This window comes from Lissotriton vulgaris, chromosome 12 (genome assembly GCF_964263255.1).
Source record: "Lissotriton vulgaris chromosome 12, aLisVul1.2, whole genome shotgun sequence".
Taxonomy (NCBI): domain Eukaryota; kingdom Metazoa; phylum Chordata; class Amphibia; order Caudata; family Salamandridae; genus Lissotriton; species Lissotriton vulgaris.
The window spans coordinates 458956033-458983243 of NC_141700.1; the positions used below are offsets into that span (position 1 = coordinate 458956033).

Consider the following 27211-nt stretch of genomic DNA (forward strand, 5'->3'; position numbering starts at 1 on the left):
GGGTTATTTCGAGAGATGACCACTAGGGGAAATTAAATAAATAATTAATTTTCCCTCGATGTCGTCTATCGAAATCCCCCCACCCGCCCCACCTTTCTTATCTGCAGCGGTCTTGGTTGAACTTTGGGTGCTGCGTTGCGTGACACCTTTGTAAATCTGGGCCTCAGACTTCTGAAATATGAATGCTTGCAGGCTTTCACAGTGTATAGTTGGATAATTTACATTTTTTTAATATAACAATTAGTAGCATGAAGAAAGGTTTCCTTTGTGTTTAATTGTGATCATGATTTGATTTGATTTTGTTCCAGTTTTGTGCCAGTCACAAAAAAAAGTTTTCATGCATAATCAATATTTTTTGATTGCCAGTCATGCCTCACTTGATATGTATCAATATATAAGGAACACTTTATATGTATCAGTACAACCAGAACAAATATTCCATTATTTGTGCGAATGCATCATCCATAATTCAATTGTGTGTGCCAGTAATGTTCATATCAAAGGTGTGTTCCTAAACTCGAAAAGGAAAAGAAAACACTTCCTTTATACATGTCACACTGTAAGTATGTTGTTTTTGCCACCAATGGGACCTTTTGATTTGCATCAAAGAGATCAGCAGGAGATTGACTGTTTATGTTGAGATCGAAACTAAAAACAAAACGGTGAGCACTTTACCTCCTCATAAGTCTTCTTCGCCACCAGAGTTACATAGTGAGCTTCAGCTCCACACCAGAACCCTCTAAAGCAATTTTACATTCCATTCCTCCCCAAAATTGCCGACCACCATTACGCTTGACCCAGTACATGAGGAGGTATGACCTACGCCACTTCCTGTGTAACTACCAAGCCCTGGAAGCAAACACATGAAGCCGATATTCAAACAGGGAGGGAGGGATGGGAACTCATGTGGCGAGGAAGACAATACTCGGAGTAATGAATAATACCAGTAAGTAACTAGGGCATTGCAGTCTAGTGGATAGTTACAATGGTAGCGCATTCATACTAAACACAAACAGACCTCATGAAGCAACAGGCAAGATAAAGACAATTCTGAGAGGCGTATGCCCTCTATCCTCCAGAGATGGTTTACGGGACATTTACCTTTAATGATCAAATATAACGTTCAAGATCAGATTGATACAGTACGTTTATTGTTAAAACGAGTTGATGTTCCCAGGTGACTTGTACGCAGAAGCAGGAATAACCCCCAAAGAGACCCAAATGTGCATTCAGCTGCTGAAAAGGTGAGTTTACAGCATGTTCTTGCTTTTATTAATAAACAAATTTTAGTAGCATGATGAATTGAACACAACTGATTATGTTTGTTTTCTTCGATAGAACCTGTTAAAATCAGCACAACACATTTCTCCATACTGCAGTTTTTCCCATCCTACGTACATCCTACTGCCTGATTGATTTGAGTCCATGAACAATGTTACAGAGAGTTTGAAATAATCTGAACCCAAACTTTGTTTGCTTAATAGATAAAGTGGTACAGAACGCAGTAATGTGTTTTTAAGGAAACGAAAACATCCGCTGTTTATAGTTATAAGCTGTAGCGTTTAGGCGGCAATTGCAGTTTGCGATGTAGACAAATAGTTGCTGGTCTTCACAGGATAGCGATTCTGCAGAAGAACTGCACTTGATAGAAACTGTAGATATAGAATATCACAACCACGTTTAAAATACAAGGCAGGCAATCTCCAAGGCGTGGTTGTTTTTTCTTCGTTTATTGGTGGGGGGTGGATTATTCTAAAAAAAAAAAAATAAAACATAGATCAGTTTTGTGCCACACACAAAATGGATGTTTGTTACATATTTTACTCAGTCGGTTCTATTATCATTCTGAAAGATTTTTTTCTGTACAGATTTTGTGTGAATGTAGTTACAACTTTCAAAAGACAATCAGGTCTAGTGGGCTTCTAATAAACGTTCACATATCATTGTAGTTTTGTAGGAAAACAAATATTTCATACTGTAGTATTTGAGAAAGGATATGTATAATACTAAGTGGGTCAGAGAAGATACACACTTTTTGGGGGGCAACTGTCCAAGTATTCACAGAGAAGGTCAACAATATTTCTCACCCTAGCAATGGGTGTAATGGATGTGTGAGGAAATGTTCCAATTTATGACAGCAAGCTTAATTACTCTTAATTCGCCTTGTCACAGTCATTACTTCTTGTGGTGCACCCACCATGAGACAGAAAAAAATTAGAAACTTATAGAAAGATATGCTGCAACAACACTGCTTGGAGATATAACCGGGCTAGCATTCCCAGCATTCCTCCTCATATATTCCGTTTCCCCAAAGACGGAATTGCTAATGGAGGGTAGGTGGTTCATAATAATCGTAACGAGGACAAGTAGGACAAAGTTAATGAAGATTACTTTACGGACAATCAGGATCTAACTCCTAAGTCTCTTATTCTTGACATTCATTACACCATGAGGAATACCAATACTGATCACCAGCCTTCGACCACCAAAAAAACCCACCAAGAATCCACCAATACTGTAAAACCCAACTACTATTATTAAAGACACATTTTTAGCTGGCGTGGAGGGCAAGTTGGTGGATGGCATGTAAACTGAAATGCTTTCGACTAAATAAAGCCATGGCGTTGATTCACCAAAATCCCTGGGGTAGATTGAGGGGAGCTAGACTGGTTTAAATCCAAAGTTCAGGCCGACTGCTATGGAGTGCCTGTCAGATGCAGTTCCAAACATGTCCTGCTGAAGTTTTGCCTTCTTAAGTTGAGCCAAGAGTCCCGTTGGAGGGAGAGACAGTGACCGGGAGCAAGTCGAACTTTGCTAGCGGTAATCTCTTGGGTGCAAAGAATCAGCCGGGCATTGTGGATGGCAGACTGGTCCTCGCGGTCACAGGCAGTGATGCTTGCTGTTTGACAAGGCGATCTTGCAGTGGTTGTGCTGTTCCTTCAGGCGAGCGGCGCAGTTTTGGAGCAAACTGGCCTGTTCTGTTGTGTGTCGATTTAGATACCACATGTAGATTTCTCGATTCATGCCCTTATTTAGATATCATTCACATTGCCCTTATTTAGGCATAGAAATCCAGTCCTTATTTAGGCATTGCTCATGCTAACCAAATACAGGCATGGTCAACTACATCCGATCCTATTCGTCACAACAAGTTCTTGGAAAACCAGACTCTTAAGCCTTTAAGACTTCTCCTTGCCTGGATATTGATTTCTCCAAGAATTCATTTATTATGCATGAACATCTATTTCTTAGGGGTTCATTCATGACTTTCTTCTTCCTGACTTGTACATCAATACTGGCATTCCTAAACACCTTCAAGGTATAAATATGCCTTCACTTTCTATGGCAAGGCATGGTGCAGTTCGGCAACCTACTTGCACGACGCGGCTCGCCACAGCAAGTCCCGAAGGAAGTCAAGTCCCCAACTGACGCACTGACCAGACGCTGTCATCCTCCTCGCTGAGAATCCAGCTCCAGTGTTTCTGACTCCCCTTGCGAGGTGTTAGAGATCGAGTCCTGGGAAAGAGATACCAACCTCTCTCATTCTAAGGTATGAAGCTGATTAGAGCCTAGAGAAACTTTTGGCAACTCTTGGCATAACTAAACCAGACTAAAACAGCACCTAATTCTTCCCTCGTACTAGACTTAGGTTAGGTACACTGGGGTAGGATTATTTTAGAAGCACTAGATGAGTATTTTAGCCTGTGTTATTTATGTATGTATTTTAATGAATATATGTCATAGCTACAAGACATGCTATTACAGTTTCATTTCATCTTACTGCTAACGCTGTACATTTTATACTTCGCATTCTGTCTCAATTGTAGCAGTTCATATCTCTTGCATGAGAAATAAGACTGTTCAATAAACCCTTTTAATTGAAACGCCTGTCTCCCTATTTCTGTGCAACACTCTGCAGAAACGAAGCATGCACGGTTGACTGAGTGAAATGGTTATCTATTGTTTCCATGACTCTAAGATTATTCCGACTCTAAGGGAAACAAAGTTGTCATGTTTATGTGGTTGTCAGGAACTAATCCCTTCTTGTTCATTCGAGAAAGTTTCTAGTGACCTCTGAGTTAGCTGGCACACACAAGTAATTAAGTTTAATGTAATTGATAGAGATATAGTGACCTCAGTCATATGTCAAAACTATAGTGTATATTATTCCAATGCGCAGAGCCTATCAGGGATATAGGAACTACACTACACTTCGAGGTTGCAAAGGGCCAAAAAGCTTGATTTCAGAGGCCCAAAAATCACTTTCAAGTGCTGAGGACTGCAGAGGCGCCTCTTGGGTGGCCAGGAATGAGTTTAAAATGGGCCCAGAAGCTGTAGGTGATGAGTTGGAAGACTTTTATAACCCTGAGACTTCAAAAGATAAGGATCCAAGCCAGCAAGCACGTGGAGAACACTTTAGAGAAGGCATCAGGGCAACAAACAGAAAAACAGGCATTTCAGATCAGCAGCCCATATAATTCCTTTACGATTAAAAAAAGACTAATTTGCATATAGCCAGGTTCTGAGCTGGGATGGCGCAGTGAGCTAAAAAACGGTGTTGGATCTAGCCCTGATCTCTTGACTGGAAGAGAGTATTCTGCTTAATTCAGAAACTCTGTCCATCACCACCCCTTGTTGTTAAATATTTTGTCCACCCTAAGCATGGAAGGGTATACTCGGATGTGAGTCCCTTGCTCATTGCACCATCAGGATTCAAGCAAGCCGGGCCGACGACGACTGAAATGCCAGAAACCGGTCCCCGGAAGCTTGTTTCCTTCCCAGTGTAAGAATTGGCTTGGTAGTTTGGTTTGCCCTGTTCCCATCATGCACTGGGACAGGAACAGACTAATTTGCATATAACCAGGTTCTGAGCTGGGATGGTGCAGTGAGCTAAAAAACGGTGTTGGATCTAGCCCTGATCTCTTGACTGGGTGAGAGTATTCTGCTAAATTCAGAAACTCTGTCCATCACCACCCCTTGTGGTTAAATATTTTGTCCACCCTAAGCGTGGAAGGGTATACTCAGATGTGAGTCCCTTGCTCATTGCACCATCAGGATTCAAGCAAGCCGGGCCGACGACGGCTGAAATGCCAGAAACCGGTCCCCGGAAGCTTGTTTCCTTCCCAGTGTAAGAATTGGCTTGGTAGTTTGGTTTGCCCTGTTCCCATCATGCACTGGGACAGGAACAGACTAATTTGCATATAGCCAGGTTCTGAGCTGGGATGGTGCAGTGAGCTAAAAAACAGTGTTGGATCTAGCCCTGATCTCTTGACTGGGTGATAGTATTCTGCTAAATTCAGAAACTCTGTCCATCACCACCCCTTGTTGTTAAATATTTTGTCCACCCTAAGAGGTGGAAGAGTATACTCAGATGTGAGTCCCTTGCTCATTGCACCATCAGGATTCAAGCAAGCCGGGTCGACGACGGCTGAAATGCCAGAAACCGGTCCCGGAAGCTTGTTTCCTTCCCAGTGTAAGAATTGGCTTGCTAGTTTGGTTTGCCCTGTTCCCATCATGCACTGGGACAGGAACAGACTAATTTGCATATAGCTAGGTTCTGAGCTGGGATTGTGCAGTGAGCTCAAAAACGGTGTTGGATCTAGCCCTGATCTCTTGACTGGGTGAGAGTATTCTGCTTAATTCAGAAACTCTGTCCATCACCACCCCTTGTTGTTAAACATATAATTCCTTTAAGCAGCATATCAGTTCCTCTGCAGAGCTTCAGTTCTAGATCTAAAAGTGTGTAAATAGATGGGGTCAGAGACACTACTTATACCCAAATTTTAGACTTTGCATCTTATGGCATGTTTCCTCTGAGTGTTTGCCTTCTGACCCCCCGGTTTTGACTCTGTTTGTGCTGGCTTGGTGTTTCTCCGCACTTTTCTCACTGCTGATCAGTGGTAAAGTGCAAGTGCTCCTGTAGTAAAATGTGTTATGGATTGGTGTTTCCATGATTGGCCTATTTGCTTTATGTTTCAGTCCCTAGTAAAGTGCACTGAGTGTGCCAGGGCCTGTAAATCAAATGCTGTTAGTGGGCTGCAGCACTGGATTGTGCCACCCACACAAACAGCCCATAAATGTAACTCTGGCCTGCCAGTGCAGCGCCTGTGTGCAGTCTGGTACTGCCATGTTGATTTGTCATGTTTACCCATTTAGAAGACCCTAATCTTCCCTTTCCTAACATGTCAGTCACCCCTAAGGTAGGCCCAAGGTACCCCTGTGGACAGGGTGCAGTGTATGTAAAAGGTAGGGCACGCCCTGTTGTGTGTGTGGCATGTCCTGATAGTGAATTACTGCCAATTTTGTTTTTCACTATTGCAAGGCTACCTGTTCCCCATAGGACAGAATGGGGAGGTTGTTTATAACATCTTATAAATATAACTGGCCCAGGGAACTAGGTAGGAAAATAAAGTTTAGTATGCCTGAACTCAGAATCTAGAGATGCATATTTTAGTGAAGGGGATTGTTACATTCTGTGTTTGAAAATACCACTTTTAGAAAGTAGGTATTTTCTTGCTCAGCCATCCAGCAGGCCTCTGCTGGGTTTGTGGATTGACTGTCTGGGTTTTGGATGACAGGGGCTGGGGAGTAGGAGTGCCTCTGGATAGTCTAGGTGGGTCAGGAAAGGGCTGAATATATCTGGGCTGCACTTAGAGTAGGGGGAGGAGATTTCCTTGCACCTGAATGGGCCTGGTCTGCCCCTGACAATCCCGTCTCTGCCTCCTGCCATGAAGCCATACCAGAAAGGGCAGAACTGGTCTGGCTGAGCACAGATGCTCTCTGCCTGAAAGAACAAAGGATTTAGGGCTATAAAAAGTGGACCCCAAACCCCTGAACGTTGGAACTCTTTCGGACCAAGAAGACTGCCGAGAAGAAGAGCAGGAGAAGCTGTGAAGAGTAACTACCACTTTGCTGTGTGCTTTGCTGTGTTGGCCTGTAGTGTCTGCTTCTGTCTTGGGCAGTGAAAGGACTGGACTGAACTTTCTGCAATCTACTTTTGTGAGTTTCTCCAAGGGCTTGAGGTAGAGCTTGCCCCCTGTTCAAGAAGTCTCAGGAACAGTGAAGACTTCAAGTTCTTCTGCCGCCAGCACTAGGGACTGTGTGTTTTGCGCTGCAACAGAATAAAAAGCAACCCAACGCTGTCTACGATGCCGCTGCCGCCTCCGTGTCCTGAAGGCACCATAGAGGACTCTGCCGCAATGACGCACCATGACCCTGGCCTTACCGACTAGCCTGCTGACACCGCCACCGAGCCGCTGCTCTCACCGTGACCTGTGGGCACCACACTCCGCATCGCTTTGCTTCATGACGCCGCCTTAGTATCCCCGATGACGCTACTCCACGCCGAACTCGGCATTGCTACTTGCACTGTGGTTCGAGGGCACCGTTCGTAAAGTTACAAGACGCGCAGCCCTAATCCCGCACCGGATCCTTGGCATACCGTGCCGGCGCCATTGACTCCAGTTTATAGGAGTGTGGCTCACTGATTAGAGCGGCAGACCCTGATGCAGAGGTCTGGCCCGGGACCAGGGTTCAATTCCCGACGAGGCAGGGTCCTGAGCCCAAAATAAATGTCCACGGACTCGATAATTCTCACCTCGTTGCCTACTCTAATCATGGGGTCCCACGCTGCAACTCTGGGCAATAGCTTGCTTAATCTCCACTACGGCGGCCCACCCGCTGCGGGATGCCTGGCTTTCACCTTGGGGATGCCCAGTAGGGGTTATCTCACAGGGAAAAAGCCAGGACGGGTTCCCAAGGCAAGCGCCTTGATGCCTTCGGGTGATACGTGCGCTATATAAGCCGCAATACATTTACATTTACAGGTGGATAAAATCTGCTTGATCCAAACCACATCGTGTACATCTCGCCTCTGATCTCAAACCATACGTACGAAGTTTTAGTGGTGTATAGTATGCTTGGTGCAAATATTTAAAGTATATGATTCGCAAATTACCATTAGGTGTTAACATTTGGATCAAGATGCAAGTGGTTTTCCAGTCCTCCTCTGTTAGGGGGATGTCCAATACGACATTCCATCTCTCCATGGCCCTGGTGTTCTAGTAGTTCATTTCAGTCTGCGCTACCGTATACAAACGGGAGACTAAGTGCGTGGTGTTCGTAGAGGTCAATATAAGCTGTAGAGTGTCTAATTGTAGTGGCTCATACGGCTAGTCGGGCTATACCTGTCTTACCGCACTCTGCAGTCTATGGTAGGTGAAAGGGAACAGCAATGTCTGATTCTGTATATACGATAAGTCTTGTGTTGTTTTGAATATCCCGTTGTTGTATAGGTCCCCTACTGTGTCTATTCCCACCTGCCGCAGCAGTCCCATACCCACCTCCTCATGTGTAACCGTTATATCAGGATGGTGATGCAATGGTATAGCTGGGGCGTAAAGAGGCAGCTTATGCGCTAGTTGACCTAGTTTACGCCACGCTTCATTGGTAGCGTCAATGATGTTAATGTCTTTGCTGTGCAGGGGCGGTCGGCGATATGTTACAATTGCATTTAGTGGTATTGGCAGAGCATCTCCTTCTTCGATGGCCGTGTGCGTCAGATAAGGAATTTTGTGATACCAGTGTGTGGCATATTGCGCTTGGGCGCACAAAAAGTATAGTAGAAAGTCAGGTACACACAGTCCACCCCTGGAGTATGGCAAAGTTAGTGTACTCAATTCAACCCTCGCCTGTTTGCCTGCCCAGATCAACTTCAGCACAACCGACTTTATCCTTTAAAGACTTCTTTGGGTGGGTGAATCGGGATGTTATTGAAGAGGTATAGCAGTTTGGGTAACAATATCATCTTCACAATCGCTATACGATCAGCAAGCGGTAGTGGGAGTAGTATCCATCGATTTACTTTATCCTCTAGTGAATCTATCGCCCTGCCGTAGTTAGTTCTAAGGACAAGTTCCGGGTCCCTGTGGTACCACACCCCAAGGTATCTGATGGGATCAGCCTGCCATTCCAGTGGGAAGTCTGTAACGTGTGGTGTGGTGGTGTTTATCTGTAATCTTCTTTTGGTATTCCCCCCTGTGGCATATTTGCTTTGTGTACATGTAAAAACTTCAACAGAGTCTTGAGTATCATCTCGGATCTCAGCAATGCATCTCAAGTGTTGCTGTCCATTAAACAAAACATAATCCCCCTCCTTCCTCCCCCCTCCCACATCCGCAGCCCAATCCTGCCAAAACCATACCCCATTGTTAACACCCCAAAAATACATAACTTTTGTGGGGAGCACCCATGTGGGGGTCCGCCTAGGGTACACATCACCATCCAAGGAAATGGATGTGAACAGACCATGTTTATATATAAACAACCATTGCGTAAATTTGGCGAACTATCATGGGCATAGCTATGGAGCTCACTACACATTGCAACTTTTCATCGCGTAGTGTGCAATTCACACAGCGAAATACATTATTTACACGATGGATCTTTCCGACAGCAGTCAAACACTTCACAGTGCACACACATGGAGTTATAGGCAAGGCAATGTCAGTACATGCATAAAAGGAAACAGCCGTAAGCACATAAGTCTCTAGACAACGTTCAGTTATTAGGAGAATCAATAGTCTGTTCCGTCTAGGCCGTAAATCATGTAACTCTCCCCTGAGCCATGTCTTCCAATTATCTGCAACTCGCCAATGCCTTTCAATGATCTGCCTTTAGTATACTCTGAAAGTTAGTACAGCAATTCTGCATGCGTTTTTTGGTTTTAGTTTTGTTTCTTTCTATTGGAACGCCAAGTGAGTATCTTTGAGCATTGCACTGACAGGGTCTAGGTCACGTTCACTGGTCTCCTAAGTGTAGAGACGCCTTCAGTATGTATAACCTTAGGTCTGATGTACTCGAATACATCCAGTTCCAAGGTAACAGTTTCCTAGGTCAGTGGCCTATAAGTACGTTACCCATGCCTTTCGCACCTAAGTAGTCTTCCTTCAGCACGATACACTACTTCATGATGTCCCAAAGTACTTATTTTACATAAATGACAGACTTACCGCTGAGGGAGTGGCGTACAGTTAACTGCTGCAGTGATTCAGGCATAGGCATATCAATAAAAAGTTGTACAATAGTCATACTTGCAGGCATAGTCGGCAGTAGCGATCCTGATTCGCTAGGCACTTAGTCTTCATCGTGTTGCTGCTCAGCCTGTCTGCGCTGCTTTTGTTGACTGTTAATTTTCTTGATGAAATCGTGGGCAGCCTTTGGTGTGGATAAGATCGTCGGCTTACCATCCCAAATGATCCTCAGACGTGCCGGATACAGCATAGCATATTCCACCTGCATATTACGGAGTTTCGCCTTTGCATTTGTGAACTCCTTACGGGCCTGTTGCACTGCCATGGTGTAGTCAGGATAAAACACCAGTTGGTTACCTTGATCAGTGATCTGCTGTTTCTCCCTCGCCATCCACAATATTCCATCTCGGTCTCAATAATTGAGAATGTGAGCCACTACTGGCCTAGGTGGGGCGCCCGGTGGTGGGCGAGGCGCTAACGACCTGTGGGCCCGTTCTACTATAAATATCTGTGACAGTTTATCCTCACCAAATATAGTGCTGCAAAGTTCCTCCACATACGTCTCCATGCGACCCATATTGGTGGATTCTGGGATACCAGCAATACGAACGTTGTTTCGGCGCGATCTTGCCTCTAAGTCTTCTGCCTTGTTTCTGATTACGTCCAGTACCATTTCGATTCCAGTACACTTTGTCATGGTGGTGTGCACTGTGTCTTCCACCGTTTACAAGCGTGTTTCCGCTTCATCCAGTCGCTCACCTTGCCGATCCATTGTCGTCGCCATAGTGTCCATACGGCAGGTGAGGTGATCCAACTTGCCATTTATATCTTGGAGACTTGTTTGTATGGCATTCAAAATGGCTTCCATTCCCTTCTCTTGAGTACCGTCCGCCTCCACCTCTGTATCTGATTGTGATGCGTGACTCAAACGTGAGTTTCTGCTGTTGTTTTTCAGGTTTCCCCATTGTGTGTGGGTGGATCGTGGCTGTGGTGAGTCTCAAATTAATAACATTTTGGCGCTTGTGCAGGGTTGCGTGTAACAAAATGGCGGCAGATAGTTCCGCGGACCAGGGGAAGCGCTATCTAATTGCACCCCAGCACTCAGAAGATGGCCAAATGATTACTCCCAGATTGCAGGACGGCTATGTGCGAAGGGTCACCTGTTCAATACTGCAGCCGTGGCAGCCGGCCGAGCCCGATGTCAAGAAGGTCAGCCGCCCGCGATTTATTCAATCAGGAGCCCAAGGGTGCAATAATTGTGCAGCGATAATGCCCCAGTCTCAATGTTAAATTGTTATTTTCACTCAGTGGTAGTGTCAGAAGTGCACCGAACCCAGCTCGTTCCACAGCCCCATGAAAGTATACTGATCGCATAGTACTCCCAGTATGTCAGTATACAGTGTTGGCTTCTACAAAGTGGCCGCTCGTTGCCTCCATCGCGCCCCCTCTAACCAACGCAAGATCACTGGAAAGGTGGCGGGAACTAGTTGTGCGTCTCTAGGAGCATAGCCGGTCAATGCTATAATCACAGTTGGTATAGCTAGGACGCTATAACTGCAAATAGGAATTCTTCCCCATGGGTCATCAATATAACACCAGTGAGGGTGACACTGATGAGTTCTGCTGGGCCCTCGTGATGACATGGGAGTTAAGCGCCAGAGCTGCCCGGGTCTCGTTCGCAGCGCTAGGCGAGTCCCGCCCGCAGTTACCGATAGTCAGCCTCTTTATCGGGTAAGTGCCAGTATGAAGTTGTTGAAGGGAGAGCTCCTAGCTGTTTCTTAGTCGGCTCCTAAGTGCAATATTGCTGAGGGCACCGCCATTTTAGTGTTTCTGTCGCCGTGTATCCTCCGGGACAGCTTGCGTGAGTCTTGAGGTCTAGGTGATTACCGCCCACAATTACCGATAATCAGCCTCTCTATCGGTCGAATGCCAGCGTTAAGTTGTTAAATGGAGAGCACCCATTTCTCTTGTAGTGGGCTCAGAAGTGCAATATTACTGTGGGCGCCGCCATTTTAGCGTTCCTTCCGCTACATAGCACACAGGACAGGTTGTGTGAGTCTTTAGGTCCCATGGGCGATCGCTTTACCCGCTATCAATGCCAGTGGTTGGGCGCTCCGCTGAGGTCCCTCACGCACCTGTTTTGGTGCTTAAATGATCATCTGCCCCGAGTTAATTGCGCCAGCAGTTTCGCGGGCGCCATCTTGCCAGGCTCCGGTTGCCGCGTCTGCCAGACCACAAAGTATGTTTTACCCCGCACTCCTCATCCGCCTCGTCACTCAGATGCACCTCCCGAACTCTTGGCTCATTCCGCTTGCCGATGTTTACAGTTAAAAGTTATTACGGTTGCTCATTCCATGGATAAAGACGGGAATTGTCGGTCTGTCCGGCGGCGCTGCTTACTCAGCCAGCCATCCCGCAGTGCGCCCTCTAGCGCCCCCTGACATCATATGACTTTAACGCTGATTCTTCCCAGTAACTGTACGATCATTATAAATATAAAAACAGACAAAAATCTGTTTTAGAAGCCTCCAATTTTAGGGTGCTGACATGATCTTTGAAAGTGGTAGAAAATATTACTTGCCCTGAATAGCAGTGAATGAAGCAAAATGAGTTGGACCTCGATGGAGTGTGAAGGGGTTCTTACCTCAAAAAATTAAAAAGAAAAACAAAAAGGTCAAACTGTGTATTTAAAAGGACATTTTTCATATAAATTTGCTAAAAAGTCATAGGTTGTTAAAGGACGCTCAATAAATAATTCAGGTTCTTCTGTGGTGTGCCAAGCCAACTGACCCCTTTTTTTTAAATGTATTTTTTTTATGTGCTATGGGGCCCCTACATGTCAAACATTGTCTCCATTCAGCCAGGATCACCATTTTGTCATGCCCCCTTCCCATATTCTTTGGGTCTGCCATTATGCCAAAATTTCATACGATATGCCAGTGTCAGTATTCTGTTGTTAATGCCATCCAGGCAGCATGGGTGACCCTTATGATAAAAATTATCTCTAGCATGTCAGGAACAGCTTTTAGTCATCGTTAACCCTCCCCCACCCATATGCCAGTGTTGTTCTCCCTTATGTCGGTATTATCTCCAATGTGATAGCACCAGCATTATGCCACAGTTGCCCCATGACAATAATTTCTTCGAGTATGCCAGCACAATCATCTTTCATGGGTGCCCCATATGCCAAGAATTACCTCTAGTATGCCAGTAGTACTATTTTACCTTGGGTCCATTATGCCAAGAACTTCATCCAGTATGCCAATACCAGTATTTGGTCACATGTGTCTGTCATGATAAGAGTTGCTTTCGGTACAACAGTACGAGTATTTTGTAATGGGTTCTCTAAGCCTAGAATGTATTTCAGTATACCTGCGCCAATTGCAGACATGCAAGCATAACACCTAATTCCCAACCTTGCTCATTTCCATTTACTCACACACTCATCTTCACTCCTCCTCATTCTCAATCACTTGCACTCCTTTATTCTCATTGTCTTGCACTGTATTACACCCACTCATGTGCCCTCACTCTTACTCATTTTCACTTACTCTCACTCATTTTAACTTTGATTCATTCTCCTCTCACTCGTGGTTACACTCACTCACACTTATTCTCACTTAAAATCTCTAATACTCCCTCACTTTCATTCTCACTCACCCACCCTCCTTCACAGTCACTCTTACTCTCACTCACTCTAACTCACCAACTTACAATTAATATCACTAATTGTCAGTAGCGCTCCCTCACTTCCAGTCACACATACAGGCATACATGCTTACAAATACACAGGCTCCTTCTCACACGAACACACGCTCACCATCAAGAACATCCACATCCATTAATAGCATTATTTTATTACCTCAACTCCCAGAGAAGGTCCATTTTAAATTTTACAAAAATAAGCAGAAAATGAGGGCATTACCCTGATAGCCAAAGCAAGGAATATTTGTTTCTAGCACTGATGTTACCACCTCTAAGGGCAGGCAGAGTAGAACTTGGAACAAAAAGCAGCCTTGGCAAATTAACTAATACAAGCCCCCATACTGCACAGGCCGAGTGAGCACAGTAAGCTATCCCTTCAACTACAAGATAAGCTTGGGGAAAGTTCTCCACCAAAGATTCTTTTTTTAATATTGAAAAATGGTGCAATCCACCTCATATACTGTTATTCCCATCTCCTTTTCCCATCAGTCTTCTTTTGGTCTCTCATCCTTTTTCTGAATCCGCTCTCCCTTTCCCTAACAATAAGCTTCCTCTCTCAAATGTCCCTTATTTTCTCTCCTTCATACTATCATTCTCATGTTTTACGTCATCTTCTTCGATATCTTCTCTCTCTCCATATCTGTTCCGTTGCTTCGATTGCTTTATTTCCTCATTATCTATGTATTATATTCTTTCACCACTATCACTTCGTTCTCTTGCTCTTCCTCCTTCCTTATTTTGGCTACCTCCCCTCTCTCTTCCTCCCTTCTCCTCTCTCCTCATCTCCCTTTCTCATCTTACCTCCATTTTGCCTCCCTATTACTTTAGGTATTGCCTGTGAGACTTGTGCTGAAGTAATGAAGGGTGCAGCCGATGATCATGTGATCAGTCATAGCCATAGGTTTGATATATGATGCAAGTATGATCAAGACTAGAAACAGTGATACTGGATAGCCTTACGACACATGGGAGGAATTGTTTAGTTAAAAATGGAAAGGGAAATCTTGAGACAATATACAATTGCTAACTAACATATCTGGCTACATAAGTGGGGTGTAATAATGGATGCAAATTGCAAGTGGTAAGCAGAAAAAACAAGGCACATTCTGCTTTTTAAATGAAAACAAAGTGTTCATTTAATCCAGGACGCTATCCTGGTGTAGGTGAGAAAGGGTTTATGCTACCCTGGCTGGGGCTTATGTGAAGAGCACCATTTTCTATTTCTTCCTAAATTTAAGGACTGATGTTGTGGCCTTTATGTGAAGGGGGAGTTTGTTCCAGGCTTTAGGAGCCAGGTATGGGAGGGTTCCGGATCTGGCTCTTCAGATGCAGGGGACAGAGGTGATCCGGGGGGTTGACTGTGTGGAGAAGTCGGATGGGGTACAATCTGATGGGGCTGTTCAGGTAAGTAGGCCCTAGATTGTGCATTGCTTTGTATGTGTGTGAGTAGTTTGAACAGTGCATGCTTGTGTATGTAGAGCCAGTGGATGTCTTTGAGGTGAGTGGGAATGTGAATTCTTGGAGGGAGCTTGAGGGTGAGCCTATCTGCTGCATTCTGATTTGATTTGATTTGATTGAGGGATTTGTATAGCGCACGAATGCCTGGCGGCGTCTAGGCGCTTTGCGGAGGAGTCTGCCGGATCATAGAATAAGTGAAATTAGTTAGAGAATAGCCAGGTGTTTTGTGTTTTTCTAAAAGAGAGTAATGTTGGGCTATTTTTATCTCTAATGGAAGCAAATTCTAAAGTTTCACTGTGCCCAGTACGAAGCTCCTTCCTCCCTAGCAAGCTTTCTTGTATGTGGGAGTCTAGAGGAGTCTATATTGGGCAGAGCTTAGGTTTCTGGTTGGCAGTTACCAGATGAGATTTTGTTTCAGGAACGCGGGTCCGATTCCGTGCAGAACTTTGTACGGTATACAGAGGGATGTGAAATCTGTCCTCTTATTTACGGGGAGCCAGAGGAGCTTTCTTAGGCCTTGTGATATAGACTGGAATGTGGGTATATCTAGCAGCAGTCTGGCGGCTGCATTCTGTGCCCTCTGGAGTTTGAGCATGTATTGTTTTTGGAGTTCTACGTATAAGGCGTTTCCATAGTTGAGCCTAGCCGTGGTTAGAGCTCTTACAAGAGTTTTTACCGCTTCACGAGGGATGAAGGTGCGCACTTTTTAGTGTAAGAAAGACCAAAGAGGAAACCTTGCTGACTTGACGTTGAAAGGTAAGTCTGTCATCAAACATGAAGCCCAGGTTCCTCATCTTACTGACTAGGGCCGGATGTGATCCAAGTCAGGGAATGATCTGAAGTCACTTGGTGAGTTGGGTTTAGATTTTGACATAGAGTGTGTTTCTGTAATCTAGTTTGTTGGTGCTAAATTCCTGGGTGATTGTTCAGACGGTGTTGGGAGGAAGTCACCTGAAGATTTCCCTGATGATCTTGAAGGCTTGGAAGCAGGAAGAGGTAATCAAGTTGACTTGGTTGAACATCAATAGTTTGTTGTTAACCATTATTCCCAGGTTCCTAGCTTGGCTGGAAGGGGTGGGTGTTGTTTCTGAGTTCAGATGGCCATCAGTCCAAGGACCAGTGATGAGTTCTTCCAGAAGAATGCTACCTCTGTTGTATCTGAGCTGAGTTTAGGATAGTAGAAATGTCATCCACAGCGCAATGTCAGCCATGCACTCAAACTTTGCTTGGGTGCTGACAGTCTCCTTTGAGAGGGAGAGAATGAGTTTGTATCGTCAGCATACAAGGGGGTGTTGATTCCTTAAGTTTGCAGGATGTTGTTTAGTGGGGCCAATGTAGATATTAAACGGCTTGGAGCTGAGCGATGATCCCTGGGGGACTCCACAAATCAGCTCAGTAGAAAGGCAAGGCTATGTGCAAGGCTTCAGGTGTCTTGTGAGGAAGTAGCTGATCAATTAAAGAGCTGTTCGTCAAATTCCTGAATTTTCGAGCCATTGGATAAGGATCGTGTGGGAATGGTATTGACAGCAGTTGAGAGGTGGAGGCTGATGAGGGCTGTGATGCAGCTCTATGTCAATGATGGTCCTGATGTTATTGGTGGCTACAATGAGCATGGGTTTTGTGCAGTGGATTGGTCTGAAGCCCTATTAAGAAGGGTCCAGGAGGCAGTTGTCGTTCAGTTCTCGCCACAAGTTATATCCAAAATCTCCCCAGCTCTGATCCCCACCTTGACCAACACTTTCAATCAATCAATACAGCACTGTGTTGTCCCCAACCACTGGAAGGAAGCAATAATTAGGCCCATTTTGAAAAAACCCACGGCCGACCCGGATCAATTTGTAAATTATAGGCCCATCTCCCTTTTACCACTCTTTGGGAAAGTCATGGAGACCCTAATTAACAAACAGCTTATTGCCCACCTGGAGTCTAACAAACTCCTTGATCAATCTCAATCCTGTTTCAGGGCATTCCACAGCACTGAAACGGCCCTGTTGGAGATCGTGGACAACATAAGACTGTCCTTGGACTCAAAAAAGTCAGCCATCCTGGTTCTATTGGACCTATCTGCGGCCTTCGACACCATCTCGCATCGCGTTCTGCTAGAGCGTCTTGCCGAGATTGGTGTCGAAGGCAACGCTCTCCAATGGATATCAAGCTACCTTGGAAACAGGCGATCAAGGGTCCAACTAGGCCCCCACACCTCTATCTCCCACAATAATGATAAAGGTGTCCCGCAGGGATCCATTCTGAGCCCGACCCTTTTTAACGTTTATGTTTCCCCCTTGGCAAAGATCATCAGAGAAAATGGTTTTGGGACCATATCCTATGCTGACGACACTCAAATTCTCGTCACCATTAACCAAAACCCTGATGAAGTAAAAAATAGGTTCAAAAGCTGTATGACTAATATACAAGAATGGATGACCAGAAACTATCTCATGATGAACGCAGGGAAGACCGAAGTCATGCTTTTTGGCAAAGCTGACCAAATCTGGTCATCGGACTGGTGGCCAGACTCCTTTGGTCCCTGCCCCGCCCCTAAGCCATACGTCAGGAACCTGGGAGTAATTCTAGACAACAAGCTTACCATGTCTGAACACATTAAAAAAAACAGTGGGAAGCAGCTATGGCCAGATGCGTAGCCTGAGGTAGATCTTTAAATGGATCCCACTCTCAGCACGCATGCCCCTAGTCCAGGGACTCATTGTTAACAGGATGGACTATGGGAATGCCCTGTTCTCGGCCATCAACCTAACACTACTGAACCGATTGCAGGTCCTCCAAAACACAGCTGCTAGGCTTGCATTAGATCTACCTCCTCGCACCCCCTCAGCAGCATGCCTTAGATCACTACACTGGCTCCCCGTACAAAAGCGTATTAAGTTCAAGCTCTGCTGCCTAGTCCATAAGGCAGTAAATGGACATGGACCTGCCTATCTTGAACAGAAACTCAAAACTCACATCCCAAGCAGGACGCTACGCTCCTCCAGTAAAGCCTTTCTCTCCGTTCCCAGAGTCCGTACAGTAAGAAACAGAGACAGAGCTTTCAGCAAAACCGCCCCAGAAGCATGGAACTCCCTCCCCATCCCACTGAGAGCAGAGCCAGATCATATGAAATTCCGAAAACAACTAAAAACCTGGCTCTTTTAATCTCTAGCTTATCGAGCCCCCGACCTCCTGAATCTGTTGGGTTTTAAGGATCCTTGTCAGCTGCCAGCGCTCTGAGACCTTCTGGTGATTTACGCGCTATACAAGTGAAATAAAATGGAAATGGAAAGGTGATTTGCTAGTCCCTTGTTTATGAGAGTCTCCAAGTCTTTCTCAAGAGAGATGGGTCTGTAGTTAAGTAAATGAGTATCATGGTGTGGGCAGTGCAGAAGGTCTTGAGTTGGTTTGTGAAGTGAAAGCAAGGGTCCTATGGGGCTCCTGGGTGAATGGATCGCATGGCAATGGAAGTTTTGTGATCTGTAATAATGGGCCAGCAGGCCAGGTTGGTTTCTGGAGTGCTGTCATCATCTTGCTGGAGGATTGCCAGAATGGAGGGGATTAGTTGGGGGTGTAGAGTGGTTGTAGATTGTGTTTAGCTTCTTGCTGAAGAAAATGCAGAGCTCCTGAGAGAGGGGCAATGGTGACAGTGCTGGTAGCGAGCGCGTTGCTTCACTATGGAGAAGAGTTACTTTGAGTTGTTGGTGCTGTTATCTATTTGCTTGGTCAGTGCTGTGTGACTTTCAGTCACTGGTGGTAATGCCGGAGGGCTGATTTGTAGGTTAGTTTATTGGTGTCATCTTGGGTGAGTCTCCATCCGTGCTCATGCTGCTTGCAGTGGTGCTTGGTGCATCGAAGACCGGCATTTTACAAACTTTCTTGAGGTCTGTTCCTTGTGGTGGTCATGATTTTGAGAGGTGCTAGGTCATCTGCGCAGGAGGTGATCCAGTGGTAGAAGTTATCAAAAGAATGGGTGAGGTCATCTTGGTGCAAAAAGAGGTGTTTTTGCAGTTCTGAGGGACAGGTTTCTTTGTAGTGGGTGGTCATGGGAGGCCAGTTCCTCATTAGTGCCTGTAATTTAGATTGAAGCAAACAAGGGAACGGCCAGTTGAGTTCAGCAGCATGGGCTTGTTCACAGAGATGCCGACAAAGTTGGTGAAGATGGGGTCTAAAAGGTGGCCAACATTTCAAGTGGGGTCCTTCACAGATGGATGAGTCAGACTGTGTTCATGTTGTCCAGGAGGTTGTTGGTGTTTGGGTAAATTAGTTCCTCTAAGTGGAAATTGAGGTTGCAAGCAGGATAAAGCAGCTATAGTTGAGAACAAGGGGGATGATGATGTCTGCAATAGAGTGTCCGAATTTGGCCACCTAAAGCCTGGTTCTTAAAGCATGTGATTTCAATTAACAGGTGGTATCTGAGTTTCAGTAGAATACTGTTTGCCTGCACTTGTAAAAAATTCTGATATCTAATGAGGCAGTATTTTGTATTTGCGCACAGTGATGCTATATGTTCTGTAGGTATAACTCAGACTTGCCTTACAATGCTCCTGCACCTTTAATTGGTCACTACCTACAATTGTCAGCTTTGTTAGTATTTAACAGGACAGCAACATTACTTGTTAGCAGTGTTCATACATTTAACAGGATAGTGTCTGCACCTGTTAGTGATAGCGCCGTATTGCAATTGGACTGTGCCTTCATTTATTTTTGTACAGCATTTCTGCTTTGAAAGTGTACGAACATCTTAGCATCAGATATAATTTTGATATGCTAGGGTTTGCATTGCAAGAAATGCTGTGACATCAGTATGAATACTATTAGATGGCAGTATCTATTCTTGTAAGCATGTGTTTTAAGCAGCATACACAATTATACATTCCAACATTCAAAACATATTGGAGAGTTGATGAGCAAGCTTGCAGATGCCCATGTGCAGCCTTTATCCAGCATATTTGCCAACTCTGTGTGACCCACGAAGAAGAGGTAGCATATTCCATGTTTCACCACAATTACCACTGTGATGTTAGGGCAGTAGTGATATACCAGGTGCAGGCTCCATCTGTCCTTGGCATGAATGTTCTCAATATGGCAAAAATCATCTTCAATATTTGCTAGGGCTAGAAGTGTTTCCTTTGCCTATGTCTGCTAATTATAAGTGAATCACTAGTGTTTATTTTTTAATAATTGACAAAAAGAAATTACTATCAGATGGATAATGGCCAGACGATGTAGTCTAATGGCTAGAGTGCTCGATTTCGAAGCCGGGGCTTGTGTATGATTCTCGGCGGGAAGGCTTAACATCCTGTGATTCATGGGCGAATCACTTAATCCCCCCAGTCCTAACCAAAAATGTATCACAACTGATGCTCATGTAAAGCTCTCTGATACCTTCGGGTAAAGTTCACCCTATATAAAACTCTAGAAAAAAATAATCTATTTAGTAGGTACATTGATCAACTGAGCTGGCTTATAACAGCATGCATCACTTTTAGTATGGGGAAAAAGTGACGTACCCGCAGCTCTAGGGGCTTGTAAATAAGCTACAAATGAAATGGGTATGCAGTTCCTGTTGTAGGAAGGATAAGGAGGCAGGGCAAGGGACTGGCAAGGCCCATGACTAGAAAATAGTAGTTTTAATAGGAAAGGGGGGGGGGGGGCTGGGAAGTCCTTCCTTTCGAGCCTGCTGGGTGTCATACTTCATCATCAGGCATGCTCCTCGTCGAATCGGCGCTGCAATACCCGATGGGCACCCTATGCAGGGGCTCTTTGGCTGAGATCTTTTATTCCTTGCCGTATGGTGCAGTGGGTGAAAGGTTCCCTGAAAGTGTAGGAGTGCAAGTGTGTGAATTAAAACAGGGAAATAGAAGAGTCAGGTAAATTAGACTTTAATGATCCTGCCTTCCCCTGATTAAAAATGGAGTTGGTGACTCTCTGCAATGATGCTGCAGGTTGTTGTGCTCAGTCTCGTGCGGTCGATATGTTTCTTGCCTGTTTAGTCAGGTGGATTTAGCGGCAATTCCTCAGGACCTAGTGAAAATAGTACCTCTACACTAAAATGTGGTGGCCCTGTGGTGTTCTAGCCTTTTAATAACAAAGGTGGCACCAACAGGTATAGTACCTGTTGATACAGCAGCCAATCCGGAATGGAAAATAGAGAAATAAAAACAATTCAATATCAGAAAACAATAGTACTGCAAGAATCCTGCCCTCATATCCCTCTATAGTGACACCAGTTTGTGCACACTAAAAATTTCAATGAGTATTGCTATAAATGGTTACTCTTGTCAACCAAATTAACCCCGCAGTGGTCGATACATATGTACGTATAAATATGAAGCCCAGCGGGTTCGAACCATGCAGTGAGTGAAGTAGCAAACTGGTGAGGTTGAAACAACTCACCTAAAAACTATTTTTCGATTGGCCCCATCAAATCGCGGCAAGTGGTGGACACAATAAGGTTATTGTGTCCAGGGTAGGGGTCCAAAAGAAGTCAAAAGTAAAGGAGTTTGAGCGTCTAGCGTGAACACGCTGTTGCGGGTAAACGGGGGTTGTTAGCCTATGTTGTAGTGAGAGGCAAAAGTGAGGTGGCTAGAAGTCAGGAACCTGCATCAAGGATCGTTACTCATGGTCAGATAGGCAAAGCAACTTGCCCCTGCTCTCTGACATAGCGGGTGGCTGCTGTAGGAAGGTGGATATCTGACTATATGGTTACCCCCACATTTTTGCCTGGTGTGTTGGTGGTTTTTGACTTATTTGGACTGAAACCCTGCTATTCATGGCCCCAGTCTATCTGCTTTCTCTATAAAATGGACTCTATGTGCTTTAGGTACATACCATATTGGTTACTGGGTCACCCTTTTGAATCCCTGTATAGTGTACCATAGGTAACCAGGGCATAGTTGCACCGTAGGCCTACCAGGGACTGCAGCATGTATCCAAACTGACACCACAGGTCTGCCCTGGCAGCCTAGGTAAGGTGGTGTAATCACCCCTTACTTAGATATAGTATACCTATATCAATTCATACTAATATAATAAATAGAGAGACCAAACCTTTGAGGCGGGTAAGCTATGGAACCACAGCGCCAACCAGAGCACCGCATGCAGCGTTGGAAAGCTGAGTATAAGCCGATGCACATGGGTTATACACCAGCCCAACATATACATTACAAGGGAAAAAGACCGTTAGGGACAAAGTAGTCTGTTGTGGGTGTGGGTGTTGTGCTGTAAAGCGATGGGCGTATGCTTGCAGAGGGCGTGTCGTGCAGGGGGATAGCGTTCTGGGGCATTTGACGTAGACGTGCTGTGCACGTCTAAGTGCACCATGCCGTGTTTGTGGAGTGCGTGTTGTGCATGCCAGGACTGATCAGGGGCGTCGGCGGGAGCAGACACACAGGTTCACCTCCCGCGGCAAGGACACAAAACCGCAGAGCACACGCTCACCTTCAGCGCCTTCAGCGCAAACGCGCAAACGATTGACGGATTCTGAGCGCCCACACAGACAAAACTTCTGAGCATTCATCTGCGGGTGCAGAGGCGCTTGAGCATCGCTGGGGCGCTATTAAAAAAGTCACGGACTGTTGGTGACACACGCACAGCATCGCATGACCGCTGTTGGACACTGTGAGGCCAAGGGGCAAAACTGCAGCCATATGCGCTAAACGTTGGCACTGCAGAATGCACCTATCACTATGGCGCTTCCTCACACTGGCTGGACAAGCGGAGGCACAAGTTCGGCTGCAATGGACACCTAGCAATACCGTGTATGCACGGCTCCACTACAGAGGTAAAAAAGAACTTTCTAGACTTTCATTTTCATCCCCGGACAACGTTGGGGTGGGCCGCTAATATATACATATAGACACATATCAACCTATAAGTCACTCCTATGGCAGGCCTTAATCCTGGAGGCAGAGTGCTTGTTTTTGTGTGAGAGGGTGCCCTAGCATGAGCTGAGCCCCTGTGCAGCTTTCGGAACCATCTCCTTATAGTTGTTCTATGATATAGCCAACCCATATTCTCTTAAATGCATTATAATTAAGCATGGGTGAATTTTGCGAATCTGGCGTTCGCGAATTTTGCGAATTTGCGAACTTGCAATCCGCAAAATCCGCGAATTCTCGCGAATTTGCAGATTTTTTTTTGTGTTCGCAAGGTTTTCTGCCAGTTCGCAAGGATTTCTGCCAGTTCGCTAGGGTTTTGTACCAGTTCGCAATTGCGAACTTACATGTCGGCTCGCAACAGTCACGATTATGTTGTTTCTACGTCTGGTTCATCATCACAGGTTCCCAGCACCCTCTGTTTCACCCCTGCCACCCTCTGTTTCACCCATGCCACCCTCTGGTACATCAATGCCACCCTCTGGTTCATCATCACTGTAGATTATGGGGGGAAAAAGCAAGCACACCTGCCTGCTTCAACTGACATAAATTAATTTGGGGTTGATTTATTAATGTGTCACTGTTTTAAAATTCCAGTCTGGCACCTGCTTCCTTATCTGTAATTTGCTTTCTGTTGCAGTGCAATTTTTTTTTCCAGGACCTTTGTGGCCTACTTGTAGCTATTCTATGAGCCTGCTGTGAGGGTCAGAGCAGGGTCATACAATTGTTGCAACTAGCAACTGAACTCTGGAGGGGCCCTTGTCAGGAACCACTGCAGGGAATGGTTACTAATGATGAGTTTGAACTTTTGAACCTGCTGAATGCTTTCACTATTGCAAAACTCGTTTTTCTGCAGAACAGCATTACAGCAACTGTAATGCCCCAAACAAGCTTATATGAGAAAGTTGATTTCTAATCCAAAAGTTATCCAAAGAAAATCAAAAGGCCTCAAATCCAAAAAAGTGCAGGCAAATGTCAACCTGAGGAGTTATTCTGATAAAAAACATCATTTTCAGAAGGTCTATGCTGCTTGCTAGTAGATTTCTTGTGCAGAATTGCAATTTTTGTAATTTCGCGAGTGCAAGATTGTTGCTGTCCGCCGCACCTACATGTTCGCAATTGCGAACTTACACCGCACGCCGCAAAATTGTATCATCAAGAAAAAAAATCCGCTGCGTGCGAATTTGTGGATTTTCGGTAAATTCGCGAGCGTTCGCGGATTGCGAATTTACCGAAAATCCGCAAAATCCGCGAGCGGAACGGATTTTCCGCCCATGCTTAATTATAATCCTCGCATTTAATGCTAACTTTGGTTTGGCTTTATCAAAACATGTTGTGTAAGGTTTCAAACACTTTGGAATACTACCCCCGCCTGTTCTGGCGGCAGGGGTAGCATTCCACCCTTCTAGAGGGAGAAGACAAGAAGTTACTTTTAAACCCGGTTAAAGTTAAACAGAGCCCTAGCATCACAAAATGGATGCTGCTGCCACAGACATGAGTCTGCCCTCCTGCTGCTGGATGAAACTCCGGCAGGGGAGGCCTGGACAATAGGTTTCCTGTCCAGGGAGGTGCCAGCACCTCCCCAGACAGGCTTTAGTGTATTGAGGCAGGGTGGGTTGCATTCAGTGAATGCTTTTCAGACACTGCCTGGGGCACACAAGGTGCTCCATGCATTTCCCAGTTCAAACTGGTTGCTGGGGCACTCAGCCCAAGCTCTGGGGCGAAACTGGACAAAGGGAAAGGGGTGTAACCACCCCCTCCCGAGGTTCACCCATAGGAGGGATCTTAGAGTTAGTCCAACCCCTAAACTTACTATAAGTATAGAACCTCAGTCCCTAGGACTTTAGATTACCCTGGACAAAACTCTGCAACATATATCCTGGACCTTCGACATTCTATATCGACTGGAAGACGGAAGAAATCTCCCTTGTGGTCAATGAGTGCCCACCCTGTTCAAAAAGGCACCAACGGCATCTTTGCCAGTATGCATTTTCGAGGCTCACGTCAGATCCTGAAGAATCTGCAACACAGGACACAGGCTTTCAGACATATCTGACCCATCCTTTGTTCACAGCAAAGCTGAGACCCGTGGCGGACACGAGAGACGTGGGACCAAAACTCCTGGACATCCTGCATTTTGCAACCTGCACCAACTTCCAGAGGTATTCCAAAGTTGTGCATTGGGGTGCCTGAAGCTCCAGCCCCAAGCACCTTTTGCATGGAAGCTTAGAGGCTCCAACTCCACAAGTGACCCGTGGGCCCGCTTTGTGCATTTCAGCTTGAAGCGTCTTTGCAGGTCCTAGTCTGTTGGCTAGTGAGCCCCCACGGAGACTAAACTTGAAACTATTTTATTTTCCTGGTTGCTCCAGGCTTGCTCTAATTTCTCCCCGAAAGAGAAGTTCAACAGACCTTGCTGGTCTGCACCGAAGCTGATCTTGACATCTTGCATGGATTGCATTTGCCAAGGCTTGTTGGGTCCAATCCGGATACCGACACTGCAGTCAACTAGATCTTTTGTGGGACAGCTCAAATCCAGCTCCTGGTTGTTGTTGACACCTCCTGGACCTCGTGGCTGAAGAGACAAGCTTCACCTTTTCACCTGAAATCACCCAACATGGCTGGCAGCTTCCCATCGCCATCCTGGTCACTGGCTAGTGACCCAGACTTTGTCCCCTCTACTTTCAGGTTCTTAAGATCTTTGATCCACCCTTGGATCCACCTGGACACTTTTCCTCTGGATGCATGCAGCACTTCTTTGCAGCTCTCCATTGAAATCGACGACGAAACCCGACATCAGAAGACACCTATGCACCTGGCTTCCGTGGGTGAGGTAACACGAGTACTCTGGTAGTCTCGAGGGTATTGGCCCTCCAAGTGTCTAAGTCTAAAAGGGACCCATCACAGTTATCCTAGAAGTGTCCTTTAATTGTAAATTTGTAACTTGTTCGTTTCCCATAAAAAGTCAATGGTAACCCGCGGGTGTGTTTAGACACTGCACGTGTCTCCCGTGGGCCTCCTACATCCTAACCTTTGGTTGTTCCTAGAAACCCCAGTGATTCCACAGGCCCTAGGCCTGCTTTCCATTCCACACGTGGTTCTTATACCATTATTTTAGTATATGGTTTGTGAGGCCCCTAGGTCAAAACGTATACTGTGCAACTTATCGTATGCTAATTAAGTTCCTTGTATTGTACTTTTACCTCTGACCTCCTAAAGAGTCCAAAGGGGTTGTGTTTAGAATACAACTAGCTTAACTTGTCTCCAAGTCTTAGCCTGAAGGCCGCTCTCCACTGCTACCCCTAGGATAGCTTTCCATAAGGTTGACTTTATAACCTACCATCAATAAGGGTCGACTGAACTGGTACAAGGTGCCCACTAGAATAGTGGACATCATATACCAGGCCAACTTCTCATATTGGTGGCAGCAGTGGGATAAGAGCTTGCACTTGTTTTACCAAATAATCTTGAGAATATCATTTGGGAAATCACATTAAGGTACCTGTAGGTACATATGAATCAAGACTTATAATACATACTTTCTACTGAACTTAGCAGTTGTAGGTGGTAAGGGCTTAGCACACCCTGACTACAACTTCTAGAGAGGTTCTAGTAGGAAACAAGTAGTGTAGGTAGGTGCACATACCGCACCTCACGAGTCATGGCTTTAAAGGCAGGTGCTAGTGTCTCTCTGCCAGATATCAGCAGAGAACATACATCGAAATATGACACATTCACTTTCCAAGAATTGAGAGTGCCATAAGAAAATTAAAGCAAGGACAGAGTCCCACCACCCAACATCTAATAGATATCTTAGTGGCAGATGACTTAGCAAAAGCCTCAGATCCTGATACTCAAAGTAATAGGGATGGAGGCCCATCCATCATCAGAAGAGGATCCTAGTGGGATTCCCAACCAGGACTCTAATGATGAGGATGATGAAGACCAGAATGTGGTTCCTGAAACCCATCTGGAAGACACAGGACTACCTGGAGATATGGATTGCCATGGTGGGCCTTCCTTTATCCCCCCAAGTAGGCCTACTGGTGGACACAGAAGACAGAGATCTCTCCCAGGAGACTATCACCATTCTGGTTCATAAAGAGGGTCCTCTGCCTCAGCTCACAGGAGGAGAACATCCCCTGAGAGAAGAGA

At 45.4% G+C, this 27211-nt stretch overlaps 1 protein-coding gene across 1 annotated transcript in view; it reads right to left on the reverse strand.

Annotated features, from left to right (window-relative positions):
* Positions 1 to 1086: 1086 nt before the first annotated feature.
* LOC147676774 (uncharacterized) overlaps positions 1087 to 27211 on the reverse strand; it is a 347621-nt gene continuing 321496 nt past the window's right edge. The window contains exon 4 of the mRNA XM_086945207.1: positions 1087 to 1752. Coding sequence (XP_086801333.1) covers positions 1748 to 1752 — 5 coding nt within the window. The 3' untranslated portion in view covers positions 1087 to 1747. The remainder of the gene's footprint in view (positions 1753 to 27211) is intronic.